At 40.0% G+C, this 26,211-nt stretch overlaps 1 protein-coding gene across 4 annotated transcripts in view; it reads right to left on the bottom strand.

Moving 5' to 3' along the window:
* Positions 1 to 26,211, bottom strand: part of sema3d (sema domain, immunoglobulin domain (Ig), short basic domain, secreted, (semaphorin) 3D) — an 85,182-nt gene that overhangs the window by 26,833 nt on the left and 32,138 nt on the right. Inside the window, exons 1-4 of one of the 4 annotated variants that reach the window (XM_042495858.2) lie at positions 19,571 to 19,817; positions 10,662 to 10,764; positions 9,989 to 10,243; positions 1,883 to 2,043 (exon numbers count right to left, since the gene is read on the bottom strand). In XM_042495858.2, coding sequence (XP_042351792.2) covers positions 1,883 to 2,043; positions 9,989 to 10,193 — 366 coding nt within the window. In that variant the 5' untranslated portion in view covers positions 10,194 to 10,243; positions 10,662 to 10,764; positions 19,571 to 19,817. Of the gene's footprint in view, positions 1 to 1,882; positions 2,044 to 9,988; positions 10,244 to 10,661; positions 10,765 to 19,570; positions 19,818 to 26,211 lie in introns of those variants that run through there. The other 3 variants (XM_088079856.1, XM_042495859.2, XM_088079857.1) reach the window with 3 other exon arrangements.

Below are 26,211 nucleotides of genomic sequence, written 5' to 3'. Positions count from 1 at the left end.
ATCAACCTCAGCTGCATAAACACACACTCACATCAACAAACCTAAACATGTGGCATCCATCCAAATGCACTGGCGTGTTTGTGTGTGCATGTGTGTGTGTGTGTGTAAGCGTGAGTACTCGATAAATGTGTATATACTTGTGTGCATGCCCTCTGACATGATGACCCTGACCTCTTCAGACAGACAGTTTCAGTCTGCTTTTTACTGAAAGGTGAGCTTCTCTCTGAAACTATACACGGCTGAGTGCATTTCAGTTTAGGGACACAGTAATGGACAAAAAAACCTTACATCACCCACTTAATGGTAAGACAGGTATAAGTGTCATGAGCTGAAGCGAAAGGACTGTCTCTATAATAATCAACTGAAAGTAAAAGGGGTTATTTCTAAAGTGACTCTGAACATGAGTCTGCATGTCTGGGGATTGGGTCACTTAATGTGTGGTGTTCAGATTTTCCATCTCCTGTTCAAACTTGAATTTCTTACAGGAATATTTTCCTGTCAGAGGGTGTAGTGATTCTTAAAACTGCTGTAAACACGTCAAAGTCTACCTAAACAACCACTCAAGTATAACAAATGGCCTGAACGACTACAAAACCAAAAGCTCCTTATTTCTTTCACTTTATTCATTCTTGGCCTCATTTTTCTGTCTGAGTTTAGATTAATCGACATCCTTTATATAGGGGTGTGCCATGTCACATTGCCCATGATAATACTGGCATAATTTTTGATATGATTCAAATTGTGAATCACATGCCCTAAAATTCACATTGTGATAATGGCGATATTTGGACTTGCTAACATAATGGCATCACACCATTACATATGGCAACAACAAGCCTGGCTGAAAGTGAAATTGCTGTCAGCCAGGAGCGACCTCAGTAGTGTGGAATCAGTGTTCTGGGCATCCTGGATGTTTTATAAACCTTTCAGATTCTTTTTGTGATTTACTGCTCAGAGTAAACTCTCAGTGGCTCCGAGCAGCACAGCGGCAGCAGCACGGCGTCTCTCTCTTTTCTCTCTCGCCATGTGCACACAGGAATGGTGTCATCAAGTAATTTTGTCATACCCTGTCATAATGTAAACCTATGTGACGCTCACAGCACAACAAATGAACACTTTATACATATGAATGTGCGATAGTCAAAATATATGCAGATTTATTTAATTATTAGCAGTAGTAGTAATAGTATTATTAATCATCATAATCATCATTAATAACAATTTTAAGTTAAACTTGTTACAGTTGCCAGAGACGATATTATTGTTGTTTGTGTTATGTTGATTTGTTTTTTACATGTACAATTGTAAAGTCTCTTGTAAATGTTAAATCAAAAAATGGAAAACAAAGCTCTATAAAAAAATAAAAAATAAATAAATACAGGTCTGTGTGTGTGGGGTGTCTGATTGTCAGTGTTACAACAAGAAGAGAGGAGGAGATATTGTGGCACATACACATCCAGGTGGAAAAAACAGATCAGTCATGTATATAGAGCTACTATTTTTAGATTGAAGACAATGTTTTTTGTATTTGGCAACTGTTGATTTCTTTTTTTTTTTTGTTATATTTTGTTTTCATTCAGAAACGGATTATCAGTTACTGCTGAAGAACTGAGAGATAAATTTTGTTCAGTTTTTACTAAATATTTGAAGGCAAACTACATTTATGTTGACATATACAACTTAACACCTGTTTTGCATTCGAATCCTCTTAAGACGTTCACGAATTTATTCACGACATTTTGTTATTAAAAATATTGTTATTGCAAAAATACACTAAAATACTGTGCTATTATTTTACGGCCATATTGCACACCAGTACTTCCATATATATATATATATATATGGCACATTCCTATTCTGTGCTCTTCACAGTAAAGTGTACCTTCCTGGGGGCCCTTGCCAGATTGTCAGGGTCAAGCAGGTAGATGTGATCCCTGGCTCCCAACAGAAGACGACCTCTCTCCTCATCCAGCAGCAGCGTGTGGGAGTGGAGACCATCAGAGGGGCCCAAAAACAGAGAGACACTGCCAGCATGCAGCAGTTCTGGCCCAGAGAGAGGAAGACAGACACAGTGACAAACAAAGAGATTAACAAATCCCTGCTGCACAGTGTATGCACAGGGCTTACATTTCAAAATGCACTATCTAGCATTGAATTACAGTACGTTGAAAAATTATTTCAAAAGGATTATGCTGTCAAGCTCATTCTCTTCAGTTCACTCATACCGAAATCCCAAAAACAAGCACTGGGTTTCCTCTTCTAGAGAGAAAACGTGTCTTGGCTTGACTTGAAACTTGCCTAATCCTCTGTGGTTCAACACCTTAGCTACACATGTTGATAGAGAAGAGATACAGTAGCAGCAGGTTTCAGTAGCTTCAGAGCAGATATCTTTATCAGGGTATTTTTATATCTATTTCATTAACCATGAAGATATCTCTTGGTTTAAAAGCAGCTGTCTATAAGGAGATGGAGGGTTTATTTTTTTCTAAGACTACCTGTCTCTATATCAGTACTGTCCTCACTAGACCTCATTTGCAGATGACTGAAAATCTTTATAAACATGAACTGTGCACGTACCATATGCCTGTCATCTGCAATGTGAGATTAGATCACGACGAGAGCAGGTGGAGTACCTGTTGCTCACCCATTAGATGGTGGTTTAGCCCAGTTGCACCCCCAGAAATTTCTCATGGGGGCGGCAAGATGGGGGCAGTGAAAATGTTTGGGGTGGCTATGGGTGGGCAATTCGGCCTTCAAATAATATCACGATATTGCAGTGTATTTTTCTGATAACAATAGTCTTGATGATATGACAAAAATACTAAAAATGTTTTATTGGTATTTTCAAGAACATAAAAATGCAACAAAATTAAGTTAGTTAGTTGGTTAGTTGAGTTGTGTGTTGTCAGCGTTCCTACAGCTTAAGGCAAATTACATTTTTAAGACCTTTTTTATTGCCTCTTGGAATGAAATTTAAGACCAATTTCACAAAAACCTAAACTGCAGGATCATTTTTTGTGCTGTGAAAACGTTGGATTATCTATACCAAGTGTTGAAAAGAAAAACCTTTTTAGAGTGGAACACATGGAAGACAATGAACATATTATCATATAACAATCTATTGGTTTACCAACTGAAGTAGGAATATATTTTAGGAATATATTTTTCTGACTGGTTTTCGAGGCAATTTTGTGTTTTTCACTCTGCATGTGAGATCCCACTGCCTGGATTCCTATCATGACCACTTTAAGAGGAGAAATCTGGGAAATTATTTGACCAAAAGGAGATATTTCCACTTACTTTGAGAGTTTCTAAAAAAGTTTCTAAAATCCTACTTCTCAAGTCCCAAAAATGTTGCCAGAAACCTGGTTGTATATGTCAACATAAATGTAGTTTGCCTTCAAATATTCAGTAAAAACTGGGCAAAAATAATCTCTCAGTTCTTTAGTATGTGAACAACAGCAGAAGCCTAATTCAGAGCGAGATTAAAATTCTGTATGAAATATAAATATCTTGACAGGCTGTTTTGTTATGATGACTATCGCACATTCATATTTGACGTTTTTTCTGTCATGCTACAAGCATCGCATAGGTTTATGCTAGGACAGGCTTTTGACAAATTACCTGATGACAAAGACTCCTTGTGTGCGTAAGGTCAGAGAGGAGAGAGAGACACTGTGCAGCTTGGAGCCGCTGACATTTACTCTGAGTGGTAAGTCGCAAATAAAGTCTGCGGCTGTTCATAAAACACTCAGGATGGCCAGACCACTGACTCCACACTACTGAGGTCCCACCAGTAGCAAATTTACTCTCAGGCACCTTTGTTGTTGCTGTATGTAGCAGTATGATGCCATTATATAAAAAGTATAAAAGTATAAAAAAAATCTAAATACTGCCATTATCACAATATGAATTCTTCTTGTCATATTAAAAATTATATCGGTATTATCTTGCATGATATGATATGGCACACCCCTATTTTGGAGCATTGTTTCACCCCCATTCCTGACAACTTATATATTCTGTATGATGAATGAATGCCTTGGGTAGTGTAACTTTAAAAGACACCCATACCTTTGCACTAGCTGAAAAAATGGGAGTGCCAAAGTCTCTTAAAGACAGCAATATTGGCCTTCAATTATTTAAAGACTTTAAATTCCATACAAAGAGTTAAAAATACACCACATATAAGGCTGTGTTTCCTTTAGTATCTGTTGGACCTCCAGCTTCCAAGGCCCTTTTCTGGGAGCTGAACATTGACTACATTCTCAGCTCTGTACTGCGTCCTTGATCTCCTTGATCTGAGGAAAATCTCTTCTATCACCAGGCTCTTTTCAGAGCGCCAGTATAGCAACATGCCTTGAATAAACACTGGCCCAATGCGGGGGAGTCCTGTGGGAGTCACTCTGAAAGGATTGACATTGTGATTACCCTCTTGGTGCGAAGGATTGGAGAGGTTACCAACCCTCAATATTTGAACTTGTGGGACCCCTCCACACCACGCAATCTTGCCTAATGCCTCCTCCCATACACGAGCTCACACACACAGCACCCCCACATGTTCATATCTTTCACTCCTACTCACACATCGTGCCCCCGGCGGGCCAAACCTCACAGAGAGATTAGGCCTGCTAGTCTAACGCTAATCTGTTCTGTAAACACGTAACACTGTGAGCCCATTGAAACAGTCCGCTTAGCTGTTGCTACTTAGCATAGTTCTCTACACCTTTCTCCAGAGGAGTGAGCCCTCATTCCCCTAAACAACTCTGTATTAGCCCCTCTGCTGGAGCTCTGCTGCACTCTCATCCACACATTTATTTGAGTAAGACATCACCATGTTGGCTTGCTGCCAACAGTTTAAGGCTCTGCCGATGAACTAGATTTAAGCTCTATAATACTTTAATGTCGGCTGTTGTAAAAGTGTAGACCACCTAACATAGGATGAGTGATGTTTTATCAGCAGCATCATTGCCTTTCGTCTGAAGGCTGAAGCTGATAGGAGTGCATGAAGTGGATAAGATACATTGCTCTAATGATGCTGGATATGAATCTGCCATATGTGATGGCAGAAGATTCACATTATTTCGTATTTTACTGCTTGAACGATGGTCTTCTCATAAAACTGCTCTGTCAGTGCAGAAATAGGACAAATACTTTTGAAACTGGTGTTAAGTAACCAGAGAAAACAGAGAAAAAGGGGTATAACATTTACTTTTGCTCAAAAAGTAGAAGCCCTACAACTACCAGAAGGCACTGCGCCAAACTGGACCAAGAAATGCTCCCACTGGTGGGTGACGTAAAGCAAGCCTGACTGTTTTTCCACAGGAAACGAGTTGGTGGCCGATCTTGAATTACAGCTTGAACTGTACGCTAAAAAATGTTTCTGAAAACTAAGGCTGTTAGCGTTAACACATTAATCGTGATGCATTAAAGGTCTGTACATGACATGTTAATTTTTTCTTTAATCGTGTTAATCGCCAACCAACATTTCTGATTTTAAGTGGCTATACTCGGCTAAAATTTAAAGCTAGAGTGATGATGTTGTATCATTTAAACTCCAGCAGTACCAACCATGCCATGCTGGCTTGTCAAGAAGGGGGCTAAATAATGGTCCAGCCTTAGGTTAAAGTTTGGCGATAAAAAAACAGGTTGACCATTTCACAGGGGTCCCTTGACTTCTGACCTTAAGATATTCAACTAAAAATGGATTCTATGGGTACCCATGAGTCTCTACTTTACAGAGAAGCCCACTTTATGCTAGTCTCACGCATTTTGTTTTTTACTGTCATTTGATTCCTAATCCAGATAATTTGGTAAGAATTGTTTTATCTTGTCAGTCAGGGCTTTATAATTGATTTGTAATGCAAAATTGTAAACATGCAATTAAAAAATGTAATCAATTGCGATTATCTTTCGAAATTCAGTTTTTTCAGCCTCAGTGTTTACAATACAGGAAAGAGTATGGCCCTAATTTCCTGTTCACAAATTCTCATATTACAGCCAAACAGTATGTGAAGGCAACACAGTAACAGAGTCTTGGTGAATATTTTATCACCACTGCTTACTTAGACTTACAGTTTGGTCAGAGTTTGAGAGAGAGAGAGGCGGGTCTCTCTCTAAATACTTCTATACTCCTTGTGTCCATGGTGGCGGGCATACAAAAATGTGGAAGTGCAGTCTGCAGTTTAAGCCCTTAAACCAACAAATATCTGGCTGAATGACGCATCGCAGCTGAAAGATGAGCACAGAGATCTGAAGGCTAGTAATACATAAGGAACCACATTTACACATACTTCTCACACTGTTATGATACAAATCTGACTGAACATCTGCAAAGTATCCATTTAAGAATGAATTAGAACAATATTCATCAGAAGTACCTACTTGTACTCTACATTAAGCCAGCTGAGATAAGGCGGCTGTTTTCTTGATCACAGGCTTGGTTTGTCATCATCAATATGCAGTGCGGGATGTTCTGTAACGTTACAACTGGTAATGTTCATAAGAGCTAATAAATAAGAAAACTAATACAGATGATCTCAAGAAGAGCCAGATTTATCACTGAAATGTGTTTTTTGTGGTTACTAAGCAAATGAATCCACTAAAATGAGTTTAGGTATTGAGCAACTGTTTACAAGTAGACGGAAAATGTCCTATAAATTGTCTTTCGACTGTATGACTCATAATCTGTATCTTGCAGGCACTCGCCTAAGGACAGAATGCATGTGGTGTAACTTAATTCTTTTGGTTGCACATTAAGAACAAAGGCAAAACAACAATCTGAATGTGCAGCTTATTAAAAATATTTAAAACAGATGATTTCATTTCCCATTTGGCACAAGGCCATAATGTCTATGTTGTGACTCTGGATGAAACTTGAACCAGTGCCTGGAGATGTTTTCCTCAGAGGAACGTTTATACATTTGGAGTAAAAAGGCAGTTGTTTTGGAGGTGTCCACTCAAACAGCAATGATTTCACTTTGATCATTTCACCCTTCACTCACTGGAGCCGTGCTTTCACGGGAGAGCGATGCAATGTTTGACGAGTGATCGCTGCTGGGTGGTGTTGCTTTTTAAGAGTGTGCACTGACGATATGATGACACAATGTGTGCATGATGTGCGCACTGGGTCGGAGGTGATTTTGCTTTTGATGGATTCTTCTTTGCTTCAGTCATTCTAACTGGGCGAGCCAAAAATGGGCATTGTTCTACTGTTGTTAGTCTGAAGTCCAAAGGAAACCACTGCTTAGTCAGATGGCCCTTAGAGTGAACAGCAAAGTTTAGTCAGCCGTGCTAATACTCAAAGCCAAAAAACACACCCTGGTACAGTATCAAAAAGTTGTCTCAGATATATGGCCCTATTAAAATTATGTGATCGTTTTTGCTTTATTTTATCATCTGGTTGGTTTGGAACAAACATAAAATGAGACCATCTCTAAAGCTAAATACTAGCCTAACTGCTGAATAAACACTGTCCCTACCAATCATTATTCCTTCAGCTACTAACATATATATTTATGTTGGACACTGAGGACATAAATGTGTATCTATTTCTAGCCATGGGCTTTGGGGCCTTTGACAAGAAGAGAGCTTTTCAGGGTTGAAGTCAGAGTGAGTTTACTTTTAGGTCACAGTGGGGATTCAGTTTTATGGAGCAAGAATGAAGTTCATTTATGTGGTTTCTTGTAGCTGATACATTGCATGAGGGATGGAGACTTTGAAGTAAAGTTTGCGCTGGAGTTAAGAATGGGTTTTAAGGGGAGCAGTAATTCAGCTTTCCCTCCGGTGGCACAAAGCAAACAGTTGACGCAAAACTAAACACATGAGCGCAACGCACATTGCGGGGACCAGCTAACAGAGGTGGGACCGAGTCATTGTTTTGCAAGTCACAAGTAAGTTTCAACTCTTTGTACTTAAGTCCCAGGTCAGCACTGATTATTCCCAAGTCAAGTCCCAAGTCCTAAATTTTGAGTCCTAAACAAGTCACAATGCTTTCTATACCCAATTTAACACTATTTTAACAACAGAGAAATTCTATATTTTATTTACAGAAAAAAAATACATCTGTATATTCGTTAAAACTAGGACTGTCAAATGATTTATTTTTTTATTTTTATTTTTTACATGTATTAATCACGATTAATCACAGGATTTTAATAGTTGGATTGATAGCATTTTTAAACACATTTTTTATAATTATTATTTTGTATTTCAAAACAGTTCTGAAGTCCATATTGACAAGGTGAAGCGATTCTGACCAGAATTTCTTGGTAAGGAGTCAAATGAAAGTAAAATGAACTGCATGGGACGAGCATAAAGTGGGCATGTCTGTAAACAGGAGACTCATGGGTGCCCACAGAACCCATTTTCATTCAGATATCTTAAGGTCAGAAGTCAAGCGACCTTTGTAAAATCACCACGCCGCTTTCGCCAAAATTTAGCCTAACTTTGGAGTTAATTCAGCCTAACTTTCAAATAAGAGAAAGTTCAGGTGCTTTCATGTCAAAAGGCTCAAGTGAAGTCATGAATTATTGGTATTAAAGTCAAAGTGGATTTAAAAGTCTACTTAGATTTTGTCAAGTCGAGTCTTAAGTCCTCAAATTTGTGACTCCAGTCTGACTTGAGTCTAAGTCATGTAACTCAAGTCGAGTCCTCTACCAGCTAATATAGAAACAACAGATTGATTGACAGTCTGCAGTGGACCAACATGAAATATAAGACTGGACTGGGAAAACATTGTATTTTATTAATTCACTTTACTTTTGTGTAATAAGGATTAATGAGAGGACTAACAGGTTGTGTTTACTTTTCACAAAAAGTGACCAGGGAAAATTTTTGTGCCCATCAAACTTGACAAAATGAAGTTGGCTAATGGTTCAGTAAGTGAGTCTCACATCTCTCACTCAACTTTACAGTCTTGTTTCAAAGACCATTTACTTTTACAGCGCAACTGAGCGTACTAATCTCTCTTTTCACTTTTCCTCCTGGCTGTGTGCACAAAGCCACAAGAGAGACAGAGACAAGTGGAGACAAAATGTTACAAAGAAATAGAAAGACATAGCCGGAGAGGCCTCTGAAGATGCACACTGAATAGCTTAAGCTCGGTATACACTGTGTGATTTTGGGCTGTCCCAGTTGAAAGATGACCAACATGAAAGAAATGTGGTAATATCTTTGGTCGTGGCTCTGAAACTGAGGTCCTACATCACACAGTGAGAGAGGTTCAAGGATGGCCGTTGTCATGGTCGTGCGATCAAAGACAGCCTGGGACAAAATTCTGACAGTGTCAGAAATGTGGGATAACCATCTCACTGCATGACTGCTGTTACAGCCTACGTCTACTAATCAACCAATAGAAATGCAGCATGAAATTATGCACTGTCCAGCGCGACTCTGCTAAATCCTAGAAGATGCTAATAAATACTTTGAGCTCTCGTTGCTAAATTGTCATGCCAATTTGGCCTCTTTTCCCCAGCTACAACCACATCCTAATTCTCCTCTTCCTTCTCTTCTTCAGACTTTTTGACACACATAAATGCCACTATAGCAAGGACTCGATTCATGTTTGTTTACATTTTTCTCTTACCACTACGTCAATGGATGAACATTGTAGCCTGCGATTCAGATGTCATCGTACAGTCTGCGTAAAGAAACCTGATGTCATACCCAAGTTTAATAGACCCATGCAGCACAGTGTAGCTGCACCAAATTTATGAGATTGCTAAAATCTCACAGTCTGGAGGAGGCTTTGAATGTTTTTAGCACGAGCGGTTGAAAAGAGAAGAAAAATAATCATCAGTGTGAGTCAATATAAACACTGATCTCATGTAACTTTCACAATAACTCCAGCTCTGTGCAAGTGCAAAGACGACAAAAGTTGTTGGCATGAGATAAAACACCTCTGATGACCTCAAATCAAAGTAAATTAAAGTTTATGTAAATATGTAACAGAGATTAAATTAACAGATAAACCAACAATATGTCTTACCTCTGTGGCTGAGTTTGACCCTGGGGACAGTTTGTTTGATGCTTGATCCAAAAGGGAGGGTGGCCAACAACATCAATCCCACTAATGGGACCCCTGGATGGGATACCTTAATCCTCTTCCCTTTGCTGCCATAATTACTGCCAGACATGGAGTGCAGAGCCGCAGCTTCATTCAGACTGTGATTGCCAGAGTCCCCTCTCTTCATGGTGTGTGGAGCCGTCTTGTTCAGTTTTCACTCTGTCCTTTTCTGCAACCCTGGAGGGAGACCAGAGTAAAGAGTCAAGCTAGGGAGGAGCAATAGAAAGTGTGTGTGTGTGTGTGTGTGTGTGTGTGTGTGTGTGTGTGTGTGTGTGTGTGTGTGTGTGTGTGTGGAGTCTCATCTAACTTTGTGCAGGATATGTACACAAGTTTCTGTTGGGACCATTAAGCTGCTTCACCATGGAGCCCTGCAGGCATGTCCCCTCTCTTTACCCGTCCTACATCAGCTGTTGCCTGTCACTGGCTTCTCTTTTGTGTTGCCTTTAAATCTGTTTGCTCAAAACAAAGGTCAGGCTAACAAAACAGTCCTATTCTACAATCTTTCACCCCGCCATGCCTCTTTCTGTTTCCCTCTCTCCTCTATCTTCCTTTGACTTGGATAACTCATTTAATTTGTGAGCTAAATGATACTTGCCAATAGTTTTAGCATTGGCTGACGACCCTGTCAGCTTCTCCTTTATGTCCTGTAAAAAAATGGCCCACGTTGTGTCTGGGACTTCACTGTGCGTTAAGGAGGCCTGTAACACAGAAATTAGTTCACACTCAATGCAAAGTGAGACGTATGAGTGAACAGTCATGGGAACGCTCACTGGCTTTTCTGGCACTAATAAGCACGGAGAACTTGAGCAATGTGTACTAATTGAACACGGGACAAAGTGAAATCATTGTGGCAGAAACTGGACATTTTTTTTAGACCATGTTCGGTGGGGGATTTTAACTTTTAAAGTTCCAGTGTGAAGGATTTAGGGGAATATATTTGCAGAATATAATTATGAAAGTATAAGTGGAATTTCTTTAATATATTTTCACCTAAAAATAACGATTGTTGTGTTTTCGTTATCTTAGAATGAGCTATTTATATCCTCACAGGGAGCGGGTCCTTGTCCATAAAGATCACCATGTTGCACCGCTATGTTTCTACCGTAGCCCAGAGCGGACAAACCAAACACAGGCTCTAGATAGGGCCATTCATGTTTTTTTTTTTTTTTTTTTTGTCAGCTGCTGTAGTTAGCAGCCCCTCAGTGAAAAGCAATGTCGGAAAAACACAATTCTATTTTATTTTTTTACCTGAAACTGCTACGTATATTCTATTTTTTTTTTTACCAGTTTAAATCACCAAGTGTTTGTTTTTGATTGAAAGAGACCTCTGCTGATAATTCTAAGCTAAAAATCTCCTTAATGTCTGTATCTTAAGTAATCATAGAAAAAAAAGGGCATACATTAAGAGGTGCTAGGCTAACAGCCCGTCTCCAAAATACAGAGCCTAAAACTGCTGAATTCAATGCCTTTACTGGTTTAAATCACTGGGTGTTCGTCCTGGAGAGGAAGAAAACTCTGTGGATAATTCAGCTCCTGGTAGCAACCTCCGAAACATCTGAATCCTAAGTTATCAAAGAAAAAAGGTGAGCACACATTAGCAGGTGCTGGGCCAGTAGCCCATCTTTGACATGCCAAACAGCGTCCAAGAAGATTTGTAATATTTCACTGTTTTTTGCAGTGTTTTTACTGCTTTATAGCACCTGGTCTATTGTTTTGGAGAGGGCGAGACCTCTGCAGATAATTCGGCTTCAGGTAAAAACCTCCTTAACAATGAACACTAAAAGAATTCTAACCTCTAAGTTTCAGCTGGTTGCAATCTTCAATCTTCAACACTACCTGCCAAGAAATCTTCATGAATCTTACACACTGCTCCTTTCAAAATGAGAAACATGCAAATGTGGCAACGTATTAATCCCTGTCATTTTGAATCAACAAAGATTAAACGTGCAAATGATTATTACAAGACCTAAGATGTTTTGGAGGGCATACAACTGACAATGTAAGCCTGCAAAGAGGATGTTTTTGCTTTTGTAATACTGTATTAAGAGATAGGTGATAAAAAATCAGGAACTAAGTTCTAAATTAGTAAACAAGTTGTGCCTGAAAATATAAACTATTGCAAGGGACAAGTATGCATCTAATTATTTACAGCTATCTATGTATCCTCATTGTGAGTACATAAATTATTCTTAATTAATTGTTCCAGATTTACTCTAAATCAGGTGCTAATACGCACAATTACACATATGGGCCTATTGGCAGTGTGTCTGTGCAAAGAAAAGTGGTGCATCCCACCACATCGGAATGCATCGTTACCCCATGATAACCTTGCCCTTGATTAGGATTTCTGTGTATGTAATGCATCACCGTGCTCCAAATACCAACTGAGTATTCAGTGTATTCAGTGAGTAAACCTGCATTCCTGCACATTCCACAGCCGTCTAGCTACTGATTAACAAAGCAATCAATGAAGGAATTAATGAATGCATTAAAAGAATTCCTCCCCCAAGACCTTATTGTTACATCTCCCTCATTACTTTCCTTCCACACCCATCTCAGATAACACACATCAACCTGTCCTGTGACAACACAAACAATGTCAACTTAAATTAATAGATCCGATGTGGCAAACACATATCTCAAATGCCGAAACCAAGCGTGTTGTTTCTGGTTGGAAAAACTGGACATGTTGACAAGAGGAGATTACCAAACATTGTCTACGGAGCACCTAGGAAATTATAGAAGTTGACATTCTGAGAACATACATTCATTCACGCCTACGCACACTGATCTGCATGGCATGTTGGCAGACAGATACAAGCTGTTAAAGTACAACTCATTTCACTTCATTAATTTTCCCTGTCCGGTTTTGGCATCTGGTGTTTGAAACTTGGGAGAATCAGGGCAGAGTGGCACCCATCCAAGCGCCCCGTAGCTTCAAACCGGAGAGGATTAGACGCTGATAAACAGACTGCTGTTTACTTAAGATGACAAATCGAGGCACCTTCACACCTTCGGGGTTAGAAATACAGATATAGAGCTGTGTGTGATGGATGGGCCATCGGCAAAGAGAGTGAGAAAGTGAGCGTGTTTAAATCTCTGCGGTCTGTGCACACTTTGTGAGCGACAGTGATGGTGCTGGTGGTGAGGCTCATCCACCCTGCAGTATCTTAGGGGGTGCAGTGACACGGTTTCATCCATGTGAAACGAGTTCGAGTAATGTATCTCTCTTTACTGCTTGAGTGCCCACATCTATCAGCAGCAGAAGAATACACCCCAAACAAAGGAGAAAGCTCAAGTGTTAGAGGAGCATTAAAAACTCTTCATCTGCTGAGAAAAGCATGACGACAGGAGATTGTCATACAATAAAGCAGGGAAAAAAAGCAGAAATATGTGTTGCCAGTCAGTCAATACTTTGGAGAAGGTGAATAATAGAGATTAAAAGACACAGAGAGAGAAAGAGAAAGAAAGAGAGAGAGAGAGAGGTGTGAGAGAGTAGGAAATGACAGCTTGTGCCATGTGGGTTAAGCTAACACCCGTGTTTCCTGGCGGCCAGAGTCCCTGTTGTCTTTGGCAGCATGGCCGGCACACGGTGCAGGGGGTGATGGGAAACAATCCTGATGGCGATGGTGACAGATTTAAAGCTAGCAGCCAATATGGTGCTGCTGACTTCTGATCTCAGCCCAATATATAGCATCTTATAGATGTCACCTCTCCAGATTTACTGGCTTATCTCGTTTGGTGCTCAAAACAAATCCAGTGTATGTGAGCAATAGAACAGCTATTCACTAGCAAACATTAATTAAAGCTAGGGCATGGCAACTTATTTAGGAGCATTTTTTTGTTATATTTGTCAACATTCTTATTTCATCCTAAAGGTGAGTTACTAATGAAATGAAAAAAAAGGAAAAAAAAAAATCCTGTATCTTTGGCTATCAAGGCCTGTTATACACCTATCTAATACTTTCATTTGGGGCCAATTAAATGATTGGATAGCGTACCTGTCTGTCAGCGATAGGCCGTTCCTATTCTACAAAAAGGAGGCCCACATATTTTCACAGACAAAATTTCAATTTTTTTCCCTGTTTTTCTCAATGGAGTCTGGTGTTTTTAATATAATGTCTTCAAATCCCTGTCAGTGAGGGCTGTCTTATGACAAGGTAAAGTGGTGAAAACATTCTTAATGTAGTGTATACTTAAACTGGTATTGGCTTTTTTAGGTAGGACTTTTTTTAGATGGCTTAAAACTAATCAGAGTTTTCTCAGCGCCATTGCATTTCAAGTATGTGATGCAGCAGTTTTCTACCCCAAAGTTATTGTAAATAAACATTTTGATTTGGACTTCAATCGATAAATCAATTCGCTGCCGGTGCTTGAATACTGGGACAAGGACATTAGTCCAATTAAATTACACGTTTGAGCTATAACTGTAGCTCGATTTATCTGTGCATGTGAACGTTCTGAATGCATGAAACACTGGCTTTTTGTATGAAGTGCGTGCATATGGCCACAGTTGTCCGGTGGGAGGGTTTTGGGTCAGAGAGGGGAGATGGTGAGGCTGCAGAAGGAGGGTGTATTTAAAATTCTGCAGGGTTTTTTCCAGATCTCTGCCTGCCCTGGCTTTAACAATGATCCAAAATCTATTATTAAGCTGCTATGTAAGAAATGCAAATTAGCTGAACTTTTCAAAGAAACTATATTCACAGTGGAAGTTGTCAGCAGACACAAGGAAGGAGCAGATGGTGAAGAAGTGCTCTGGCCACGGGCATTCTCACACACAGACCACCCCTAATGAGGCATTTAGAAATACCCAGGTGCCCTGTGGAGTACTCTATTATCAAACCTCTCCATCTCCACAGGACAGAGTGCATTAGCACGGCTATTTGTCTTTATTCCCCGACCACAGGCACTGACCTGGCAGAACAACATAGGTAATTGTTTCTAGCTCTCAAGACATTGGTTGTTTTTCTTGGCAACAGTCAATCATCTTTTTTTAACCTCACATTTAAGCAAGCATGTAACTCCCCTGTGAGTCTGGGTGAGTTCACGTCTCACAGGGGAAATACAGGACAGCCAGCAGGCCACACTGTTTGTGTTTTCACTAAACACAAACTATAAAGCATGTACAACAAGCATTAAAGTTGTTCTCCTGGCTGTAACTGCAGTTATAGATGGCTGTAAAGAAGGAAACACAACACTGCTCAAAAAGAGACAAGCACAGCTCTTTTTCTTTATGTCTTGGCACTGTTATACACTGTATATGTTAGAGAAAAGGCAGTTTATTTCACTTTCTATGACAAGCTTATGGAAAAAAAGTTAAGCAGCGCCATCAGCTCTTTGTCCTAATAATAATACTAGTGATATTGATCTGAAGGATCCAAAATTGACATCTTCTAACTCCTGTCTAAACTGATTTTCCTTGATAATGTTAACACAACACACATTCTCACTCTTTTCAACTGCTGCCAGAGAACAAGTAAATGTGAAATGTGATCCTTGTAGCAATGTAAGATTATTCTGGACTCAGATCAAAAACCTCAACCTACATACTGTTACACTAAAGCTTTCTGGCAACTTTTATTGTATCACTTACTTTTCTGTAATTTGTTTACTTGAGTCATTAAATAAACGATCAAGGCAGCAAGCTGTGATTCATTTTCGATTTTAACCACAAACATTATCCCACCTTATCTTAGTGAAACACCGCATCTATCAGCACGGCGTGTGTATCTCTCGGGAAATTGCATATCACTCCAAAAAATGATTGCAAAATAAATTGCCAAAATCTCCCCTTACGCACAAAATGTAATCATCCAAACAGACAGAGATGGGCTTTGAAGTTGAAAACGCGACAGTAAATTAGCCCTAAATAATTAATGGATGCACAGTACATGTTAGGTAAGGATATCTAATACCTCTCCATGGACTATAACATGGATCATTTGATCCCTTGCCATTAGGAAAGTGTATTTCCTGCAGCCATTTACCTGCTAATAAATCCAAAAAATCAGAAGTCTGCAGGCTGTCTGATTACAGAGTGCGCCTCGCACAACTAAACACCTCTGACAGTTAACTCCACTGCCCTAGTAAAAGAGTTTAAGCAAGGATTTCTCAGAGCAGATCATTCTGGCCTTGTTCTGCATGATGTAAACACATTCACAACACCACATTAAAAGTAACAGACATCCCATGACAGTCAAACCCTCTATGCATGAAATGACTGAGTGGTAATGCCCAGACGAGACGGCATTCCAGTGAAATTCCTTCCGTTTTGGAGCTGAAGAGAATGTCTGTGGAGAAAAACCTAAAGAGATGGATAAAATTCCAACCCTGAGGTCCTGTCTGTCCACATTTGTCCCTCCCTAGTTATCTGAAAACAACGGCTAAGAGACTACTCCGGGCAACTGCTGGTATGGTAATCAAATCCACCAAAGACACATAATAATGCTTGTGCTGCCTTTGTTAGAGACTCGTTTAATGTTTAAAGTTGCCGTTTAATCCTCCAAGATATGTTGGTGGCAGACGGGAGTCCACAGCTCAGAGGCAAGGCTGGCTCAGGTCTGCTGTCACAACGAGGGTGAATGGAAAGGTGGGAGAGTGGAGGTGGGAAGTGATACTGGATCTGCGGTTTAACTCCCTTCAATAGAGAGGATAGAAACAGAAAAACATTAAGTGGAAACAAAGTTGAAGGCTATTCAAAACAGAGAAGCAACCATGTAACTGAGACAACGGCATATGGATAAACATGCCGATAGGTTTGTTGATAACCGACAACAAAACAAGTAACTCTACACATGCTGACTGGGGCATGACCCGGGCGTGTACCTCTGAATGTGAATCAGTGTCCACATGCATGAACATATGTGCGCGTGTAAGCTAATACCATCCTGAGGCAGGCAGATGGGAGCAACAGGGCATGAAAACAGTGACTGACAGTTGGAAGTGCTCACGCTCGGCTCCTCATGGCCTGAGGACATGAGGGTACACCCATGTATGCTATGCAACAACTCCCCTCAAGAGCATTACTGTCTTCTACAAATGTGGGAAGCAACTCTATTGTTCTCGCTCGGTCTTAGGAGGACTTTTGTTATGTGGTTATCTCCACACCAGCTCTTGCTCAGACAGAGGAAACACACAAGCCACAGAGCTGCAGGGCAGGCAGCCGGGTTGTCTGTCTGCAAGTCATTGGCACGTAGCTGCTGTAGACTCTCCAAACATACTAACATGAGCGCTGCAGTAAAGGTGCCCTCGCTGCTTTGTCTGTGTGCACTGAAGGATTCTGAAAACACGACCATATAAGGCTGGGCTAGTGCGCAGCATGGCTACAAGAGTGTTTTAATAACACTTTGCACCGAAAAACGTGTTGAGTTTTAAGAAAGAACTCTTTCAGTTTTTAGTTTTCATCACCGGCCAGGAAAAGCCTCCACATGAACGGCATGACGTTGTCACAGAGCGCAGGAATGGTGCTGTAGGCCATTCAAAACACAGCTGAATATTGTTGCTGTGATTTTGGGCAATGTTGGATCAGTCCTGACACGCAATACAGAAGGCGAGAGAAGTGAAGCACACGGGAGGCTCAGGTTAAGCACAGCACAGGTTTGAAGTGATTGATAGCGAAGGAAGGCTACCAAAACCCTTTAACAGCTTATTAGACCTATTAAATTCATTTTGCATACCAAGCTCACAGAAATGAGAGAAGAATACAGTTTCAACATATGCTGCCACTCTTCAAAGTCCCTTTAAAGTCCTCATAAATCACAAGCGTACATTTCCAGCTTGTGATTCAGCAGCAGTCCTTTGCCCGCCCCATCCCCTGATGCTGTGTATACAGAAGTCTGCATTAAATATGCCTGGCAGACGCCACTTCACAGTGACGTTATGATTGGACAGTGTATAAAGGAGAAAAATCAGACAAGATTTTCTGAGTTGTCTTTCAGTGGCCCCAAGCAGAAATCATTTATTTACCCCAGTCATGCTGATCGAAAGCTCTGAAACACTGCCAGAGAAATCAATATCGACACAACTCCCATCTCTCTTTCTCTCTGCCTCCCTTCTACAGTTTCTTTGCCTCGCTCACACAAACACCCCCTCAGCCTAAAGCGCCTTGTAAGGAGTTAGATAAACCTTTAGAAGCGCACTAAGTGGAGAGTGGGTCCTTGAGACTGCTAGATATACAGACACGGGAAGGATGGTTAAATAGCTGCCGCACCACTGAACCCACATGACTGTTTTTTTTATTCATATGCTGCACAGTGAACCGCAGAAATACACACAGCGAAGTGAGCTCCATAAGTAAAGCAAACTATGTTCACTGCAGCATGTTTAATGTGCTATAGATCTGCAATGAGAATATTCTGGGTCAATGAAATCACTGTTTAAGTAACCTTATAGTTGCATTCAATTTGAAGGTATTTGGAGCTCCAACATTTGATTTTTATGTGAAATCTCAAGACGCATCTTTTAAGCCTGGCTTTTACTTAGTGGCGCCTCGTCATCTGTTGCCTCTGTTTTTGAGTCTTATCTTTGGTCTTTTGTACCATTTTATCTCATTTTTATTGGTTCTTTAAATTTTACTTATTTTAAAGATCTCATTTTTTATTGTTATAAAGAGTAGTCTTTTTTGCCTGTTTCTCTTTTGCTGTTTAAATCTTGCTCTGTGAAGCACTTTAGGCTTTATGATTGCATGAAAGCTGCTCCATTAATAACTTTGATTTGATTGGTGTTTACACATAAACATGTCTGATGAAAAGCATGTATTACAAGGATTTGCGATTTTTACATTTCATGTGATTTAAACATATTATATGTTGCAGTTCATAAAATTCTTCATAGGAAAACAATAAAATGTTCACAAAATCCATTGTATTATGTGAAAAAATCATCATGCTTGAAAGAAAGCTGTTCAGAAGTTCTTAAAAGATGACACTTTGAAGACACATGCTTAAAAATGTTGCTGATATGATAAACACATCACAGGTAAAGGGCTTAAAGTCAAACCTCCAAATCAACTGTTTTGTGTCAAAAAATATAAAAAAGTTCAGCAAAACTTGAAATGATACAAAGACATTCAGAAATTCTTAAAAGTTAACAATTTGGTAAGACAAGCTTAAAAATGTTGCTTTTTGACAATATCATAAACACAGTAAAAGGACTGTGTGTAAATTTAGAGGAAAAGTGTTTTGAAGTCAAAATTTGAAGTCACATGTTCAAATCTGCTGTTTAGTGTAAAAAAAGTCAAGCACATGAGGTTAGGTGTAGAAAAACTTGTAATGATGGTTGCCCTTTAATCGGCTATTAACTCACTTTATGATAATTAATATCGTCCGGACAACGTCAATGAACCTCGCAAGTTAATTACTTAAATGCAACAGATGGGAGAGGCGATAGCTGACTAAATAACATAACCTACAGAAACAGCGTATTCACAGAGACCAGACTCGAAATTCTAACTTTTCCATTAACTGCACGTGATTTACATCATCGTAATTGCGTGTTTCACCTTACCTGCGCGTGCAACTCCTGTTCCTCTCACATGCAACACATGCCCACGCGGAGGACAGCAGCGTCACTCTCCTTTAATTGCCTGACGCTCAGAGTAAAGTAACTAAAAGCAGACACACAACCTTGTTCCGAGCCAGAGAAAAGTGGATAGATAAACTGAATACTTCCCCCAAATATTTCCACTCCCCTTAATTGTAGTCAACCGCACACTCGCGCTCTTGAACTCTGGGCGCACTCTGTGTGTGTTGGATGGCAGTCCGTCCCGGGAAAGACAGACGGTAAACTCCCAATTATACTGCAGGAGGGAGGGGCCCTTAGCATCTGCACCGCTGCCAGGCAGGACCCTATAGTGGTCACTACACTTCCTGAAATGTTCGAAATATGAGAAAAAGTAGAATTAGTCGGATATTCTTTAAGATATGAATATAGGGCATACCATGGATTAAAACAAATATTTTTGGCTTCTTACAAAAACCCAGCAAATCTGCAGTTGTAAATGTTTAAAAGTTGTTTACCAGTGGATTTTGTCCAGATGTTCTGCAGTATGTGGCTCAAACAAGCCCATTGGATGTGTCTTTCTGATGGATTTAAGAGCTACTTAAAACATGTTTACATGCTGGAGCCCATGACAGCTCAGCTACAACTAAAACTCCCCATTTTTATAAGGAGATGGGCATAAGGTATAAATTACCTTGGTTAGAAAACTTTTTGTGTTATTTTGAGGTTTATTTCGTCTTGGATTCATGATTATATAAGCATATGTACATGTATGTATGCATATGTTTAATATGTCATGCATGTGCAGAATACGTATGTATGGATGTGTATGCTTATGGAAGGTGTATACATGGGTAGCCGTGTGTCTTCTAAGGTTGTATGGTGAATCCTCATTCACATGTGCATATACTGTATGTCAGGTAAAAGCCACTGTCAAGGCAATTTTGTTCTGCAATGTTAATTGTCTGTTCATCATTGTTAGTGGCAATAAAGTTTAAAAAAAAATTGTTGATAAAGTAAAAAAAAAGGGGCAAAGTAGGATTTGTGCTGGGGGAGGATTTTCCACCTGTCAACACAGAGGTTGTTCTTATTAATAGCTTATAACCAATCTATAAAGCATTAACACATAATTGATTAAACATCTATAAAGTCAATAATTACAGCCATTTATAAAGGGGATCTTGTGAGAAAGTGGTACTGAATATCATTAAATACAATGAGCTGATTGTTTTGAGTAGCATGGATATGTAATAAGTATAAAAATATTACAAAGTTATGGGGTGGAAAGATAAAAAGCCTTTCATGACTCATTTTAAAAGTATCAAGTATGGGAGTGACTCAAAAGGATTTGATCATGAAAATGTGTGTCATGCTGCTGGGATAATCCGATAATTGTTAAATTTGAAATATGTGAGCATGTCCAGTGAAGGCCTATTGCTGATCATCTTGCTGAACCTGGTGTTTCTCCTCTGGGTCCCTGGGGGACTGGTGAGAGGAAAGAACAGCTGTATTTGGACATAGGCAGCAGATCCTGCTGGGTGGGAAGCCTAAGCCGCGTGTCTTTTAGACGGGAGCGTGCGGTCCCAATCCCCCGCTTGATTTTCAAGTAAACATTGATTTCTTTGGCACTCTCACAGATGTACACACAGACTTGAGTCTGTCCAAATCCACATCTTTTTTTTCCCTTTCTGCAGAAGTTGTGGAAGGGTCAGAGCCAAGTACTCACAGAGGTCACATTCATCTGAGATGAGAGATGTAATGTTGGACTCCAAAAAGAAAGCTGAAGAAAGTCTAACTTGTAAAGTGAGACGGGATAAGCTGGCTGCTGAGCTCTGGGTGTGTATCTTCAGCAGATGGGACCGGTCCGAGTTACCTAAGAGGACTAGGTCAAAGGTTAACAGGTTAAAACAGTGTCCTCCCTGTAGGGAGATTCACTGTCAGGGTGTGCACTTCCTCAGGACAACTCCCACACACACACACACACACACACACACACACACACACACACACACACACACACACACACAAAAACCATTAGTGATGAGCAGCTACAATCACATAAATTGTGTAGAACACTACATACTGTCCATCCCATCCCTGCCCATTCTCCTGAGAGCTGTGCTAAACCTTTTATGTGTGCACGTGTGTGTGTGTGTGTGTGTGTGTGTGTGTGTGTGTGTGTGTGTGTGTGTGTGTGTGTGTGTGTGTGTGTGTACTCCTGTATCATTGTGAGGACCAAATTTCCAAAATTTTGACAATTTTCATTCTGGGATCTGGGCCAAGGGGCATGTAGGACAAACTGCTCCAGACATGTTAACAAATATCAAAGTGCAGTACAAGTACGTACTATGTAATATTTTACGCTTAAGATCAGTGTTTCTATACCAGGGGCACAGGGACCCCGAGCGGTCCTTGAGGTATTGCCCAGAAAAATGGGAAATTACCTATTTTTACTGCATGAGTCCTACTGTATGTGACTAAGAGTCATATGAGTGACTATTCTGATGATAGGTTTCACTTCCTTCACAGTTCTCAACTGTTGTTGATAGATGTCAAAGCTTTTCTTCATCTTTGAATATATTCATATATAACACCAAAATCTTTCAAATGGAGGCCCCCGAAGCAAAATCTTATTTAACAGCGTTCATGATCTAATGTGTATCAGTTTAGGAGTCCCTGACACAAAAATGTTGAGAAGCACTGCCTTAGATAGTGGCAGAGACATGACAGGAAATGAGGGAGAGAGGTCACCAGGGTTGGATTCAAACTGGCAGTGTTGCAGTTCACGGTCTGGATTTTAACCAAAGCACCCCAAAATGCCCAAATGTTATTGAGAAACTGTTTGTAGTCTCTTTGTAAGATTTGAAAATTTTCTGAAAGAAAATCCTCGTCCTAAAGGAGAGAGTAATGCTGGTAGCAATTTATGTCTTCTTTTTGTTGCAAATCAATTGAGAAACAGTTTTCAGTGTGTAGGTAGGAGGATTTTGGCAATGTTCCCAGAACAGCTGCCACATTATTTGAAAATCAGGAGCAGAGACCAACGACAGCACAGCAAGCGGTCCATTCGTCCAATTAGGGACAGGAGCAATTAACTGACGTCTGAAAGAAGGGACAAAATCGTTGATCATCTATTGTCAGCCTCCTTCAAGAGGCATTTGTCCCAAGTAAATGTCTGCTGAACCTTGCCATAAAAAGTGAAAGAGTCTGACAGCAAAGTGAAAACTGTTGTTGAACTAATTCTGATTATGGCTTGGTTACATTTTAATGTTTGGTGTTACAATATTTAATTATAAATGAATTTTGTGTGAATGCATATAAATGTGTTAGTGCACACACACACACACACACACACACACACACACAAACAAAGATATGCACATGCATACTCACATATGAGGTAACTGTTTCTCCCCACTTCTTACACAATGAGAAGCTTGTTTTGTGTTTCTTTTATCCCGTCCCTTGATATATGGAGTGTTGGAGAAGTTAGGGGATTTGGCAATGGGAGACATTATAAGGCAAACTAAAGAATAGTCCCATAATCCCCAGTCATTTCTACAATGTTGTTATCCAGTTGATCCTCCATTAAGGAGGATCAACTGCTCATTCTGGATGAGGTGGGAAGCTGCAGAAATGTGAGATCAGCAGTTAGTGGTTATCCAAAGAATATACCATATTGGACAGTGCTGCACGATTGTGATGGTACTGTAAACAGGAGAAGATCATGGACACTGGAGGAGGAAGAATACGTTATCTAAAGCCAAAGAGAAGAAGCAGTTTCTCTTTAAGGATGTGAAATCTCTTGTTCGAAGGGATTAACGCTGAACATGCTGGAAACACTTTCACTCGTACATTATGTGTTTGGGATATGTAAGTGGCCAATACATCACTTTACAGTGTTTGGTCCATATACCCTGTCTCATCTTCTTTAAATTTTGTGTAAGCACTTGGCGATTGGGAAAACACTGAAGGTTAAGTTATCGTCCCTGAAATGAGGTGAGAGTGCAGAAATGATTATAAACTTGGGCATTAATGTTCCATTAGTAGGTTCCCAGTCCTCAGTTGTTTAGAGAAGGAAACAGTCTTTTTTACATACTTGTGGTATACATGGGGGAGAGGGCCTTGTGCACAACCACACAAACAGAGGATATTAGGGTACAGAATGCAGAGCAATCTGTGAGTAATTTCTTACGGTAATCGTGAAGATCTCCAGCGAGAGGGCAGTCAGCCAGGCCTGATCACCCAGGGAGCCTCCACTCTACTTGGGACACACACACGCACACATGCACACACACGCACGCTGTGCTTTAGTGCCAATAGACTTGAACTGATTAACTAATCTTGATTACATGAGCTGCCACCAGGCTCGTAGTGCTCTAACTACAACTGGAGCAGAGCTAATTATCAAAGATTGTTACTTATCAATGATTAGGGATAAGGATCATTAATTAGATCTCAACTAGACATGTCAACAAGCATGGGAAGACTTTTAGAAAACCCCAGGAAATTTAAACACACATACCTGCAGCAGATACATACACAAAGCATTAATGTTGATCAGTAAAAAATAGGTGTCTTTTACTTGCATATGACTGGTATAATAAAGTTCCTCACTGTTCAAGGACACCTTTGGCACACACACAGTCCACCTTAAGCCTCTCCTTCCTACATTCTTAGACAGGTAACCATAAAAAATCTTTAATGTACTGTGAATGTGATGAATGGCAGTGAGCACAATAAAACCAAATGGCCAGCATTCAAACAGTTGTCAGCATACATCCAGATTATGGCTGTGTTGGGATGACATCTCCAGTACTGTATACTGTATATCACATGAACACTAAGCTGTTTTTCACACCATGGATGTCAGTTTTGTAACTTATGGATTCAACTGCAACTGCCTCCCTGCTGCAGCCAGTAAAATGGAGAGATTTCTCTGTACAACATGAATTGACTGCATATATTCTCTGCTTGTAAATAACTATTGAATTCGCTGTAAAGAGACATTCACTAAAACTATAGCTGTAGAAGTTAAAAAGAAAGAAAGAAAAAAATGTTTAGAACATTTAGTGATGGTTTAATTTTATTGAACTATTTAACAGTAAGCTAGTAGACTTTGTGCCACCTGAACTATCTACAACATAGCTGAACCCTACTGTGCATACATTTTTGTAAAAAAAATTAATCATATTGCGATGTTTACTCAAGTAAAAATTTTAGTAGCCTATGTGTTTAATCCAGCTTCAACCCATTCTCATCTCCAGGTTTTCTTACCTTACCTTACATTTTGACTTTTGATTTCACACTGGCCACAATCAGTGCGCTACGCTTTGAAGGAAGGTTTTGTAGAGGCCAAACTGTGGAATTCCATCTATCATGTAATTCCAGCCCGTTCTCATCCTGAACTGATAAAATACTGCCGCTTTGACAGTGCTTTTGAAATAAGATCACAACGCCAAATGCTATCTTTAGCGTGTGCATGAAACGCCTCTAGACGGATAAGAACGCAGCCGAACAGAACCGTTTGTGGTGTTATTATACACCTGCAGCTGGTCATACAGAATCAGACATGTCTGCATGAAACTGAGCAAGACAAGGTCAGGTTGAGGCACTGAGGGTAACAACCTAATATAAGGAGTGTGAGGATGCTTATGGGGTGGTTGGGAGAGGCAGTGGATGGTTCCAACAAAGCTCGGACTTTCATGCGGGAGTGTGATGTTCACTTCCCATCTGAATTTGATGTTTTCTTTCTACACCTTAGTATGTGCCTCCCTCCCCTTAAACCAGGCATGTAAAACTGGTCCACAGGGGGGCCGGTGTGGCTGCAGGTTTTGTTTCCAACCAAGTAGCAGCACACCAGACTTGACTCATTTAATCAACTGATCTCCGTCTTCAGACAGTTGATTGGTCAAACTGTGTGCTCTTGGTTGGTTGGCACAAAAACCTGCAGCCACACCGGCCCCCCTGTGGACCGGTTTGACATGCCTGCCTTAAACTAACCATCAGTGCCAGCATGTGCATTTGTTGATGTTCATGCTGTCTCAACATAAGCACATGCTGCATTATTGCACCATGTGCATTTGTTGACATCATGGTAGCACCATCCCAGAACCTAAACAACAGACACAGAAGGATACCTAAAATGTAATATGTAGACATGGAATTCTACGGTAAAGCCACAACATGTAAATAAATATCTGCAAAGCAGAAACTGGTGACAACTCGGGATGAGAACATGTTGGAAATTAAATTTGGCACAAAAAATTATTTTTCCTGTAGACTTACATGACAAAACATCTGGAAATCAATGGATGATTTTTTTTCAGTGTCATAAACTCCATGAAAAGAGTATCTACTATCAGAATGTGAAAGTCTTTTCAAAAGTCTAGAAGAGCTGCACATAAAATCATTTCATCTTAATTCAAGTTAGCAGAGCATTAAAGCAAACGTAACCTGCTTGGCCAGCAGACGTTGCAAATCAGTGCCGATTATCTGGGTAATTTTGCATACAGTAGTTGAACTTTTTTGGATTCATGCTCTACTGAGCAACATTCGCAGTAATGAGCAAGGCCCCACCTTCAACGCATTATCCAGTTCTCTTAATATATCCATGGGTTTCTAAAGGGATGTAGGTACGTAAGTGATAT

The sequence above is a fragment of the Plectropomus leopardus genome, chromosome 7 (assembly GCF_026936395.1).
Source record: "Plectropomus leopardus strain MGB_pleo_1.0 chromosome 7, ASM2693639v1, whole genome shotgun sequence".
NCBI classification, from domain to species: domain Eukaryota; kingdom Metazoa; phylum Chordata; class Actinopteri; order Perciformes; family Serranidae; genus Plectropomus; species Plectropomus leopardus.
This window is presented reverse-complemented; position numbering and strand designations above follow the sequence as displayed.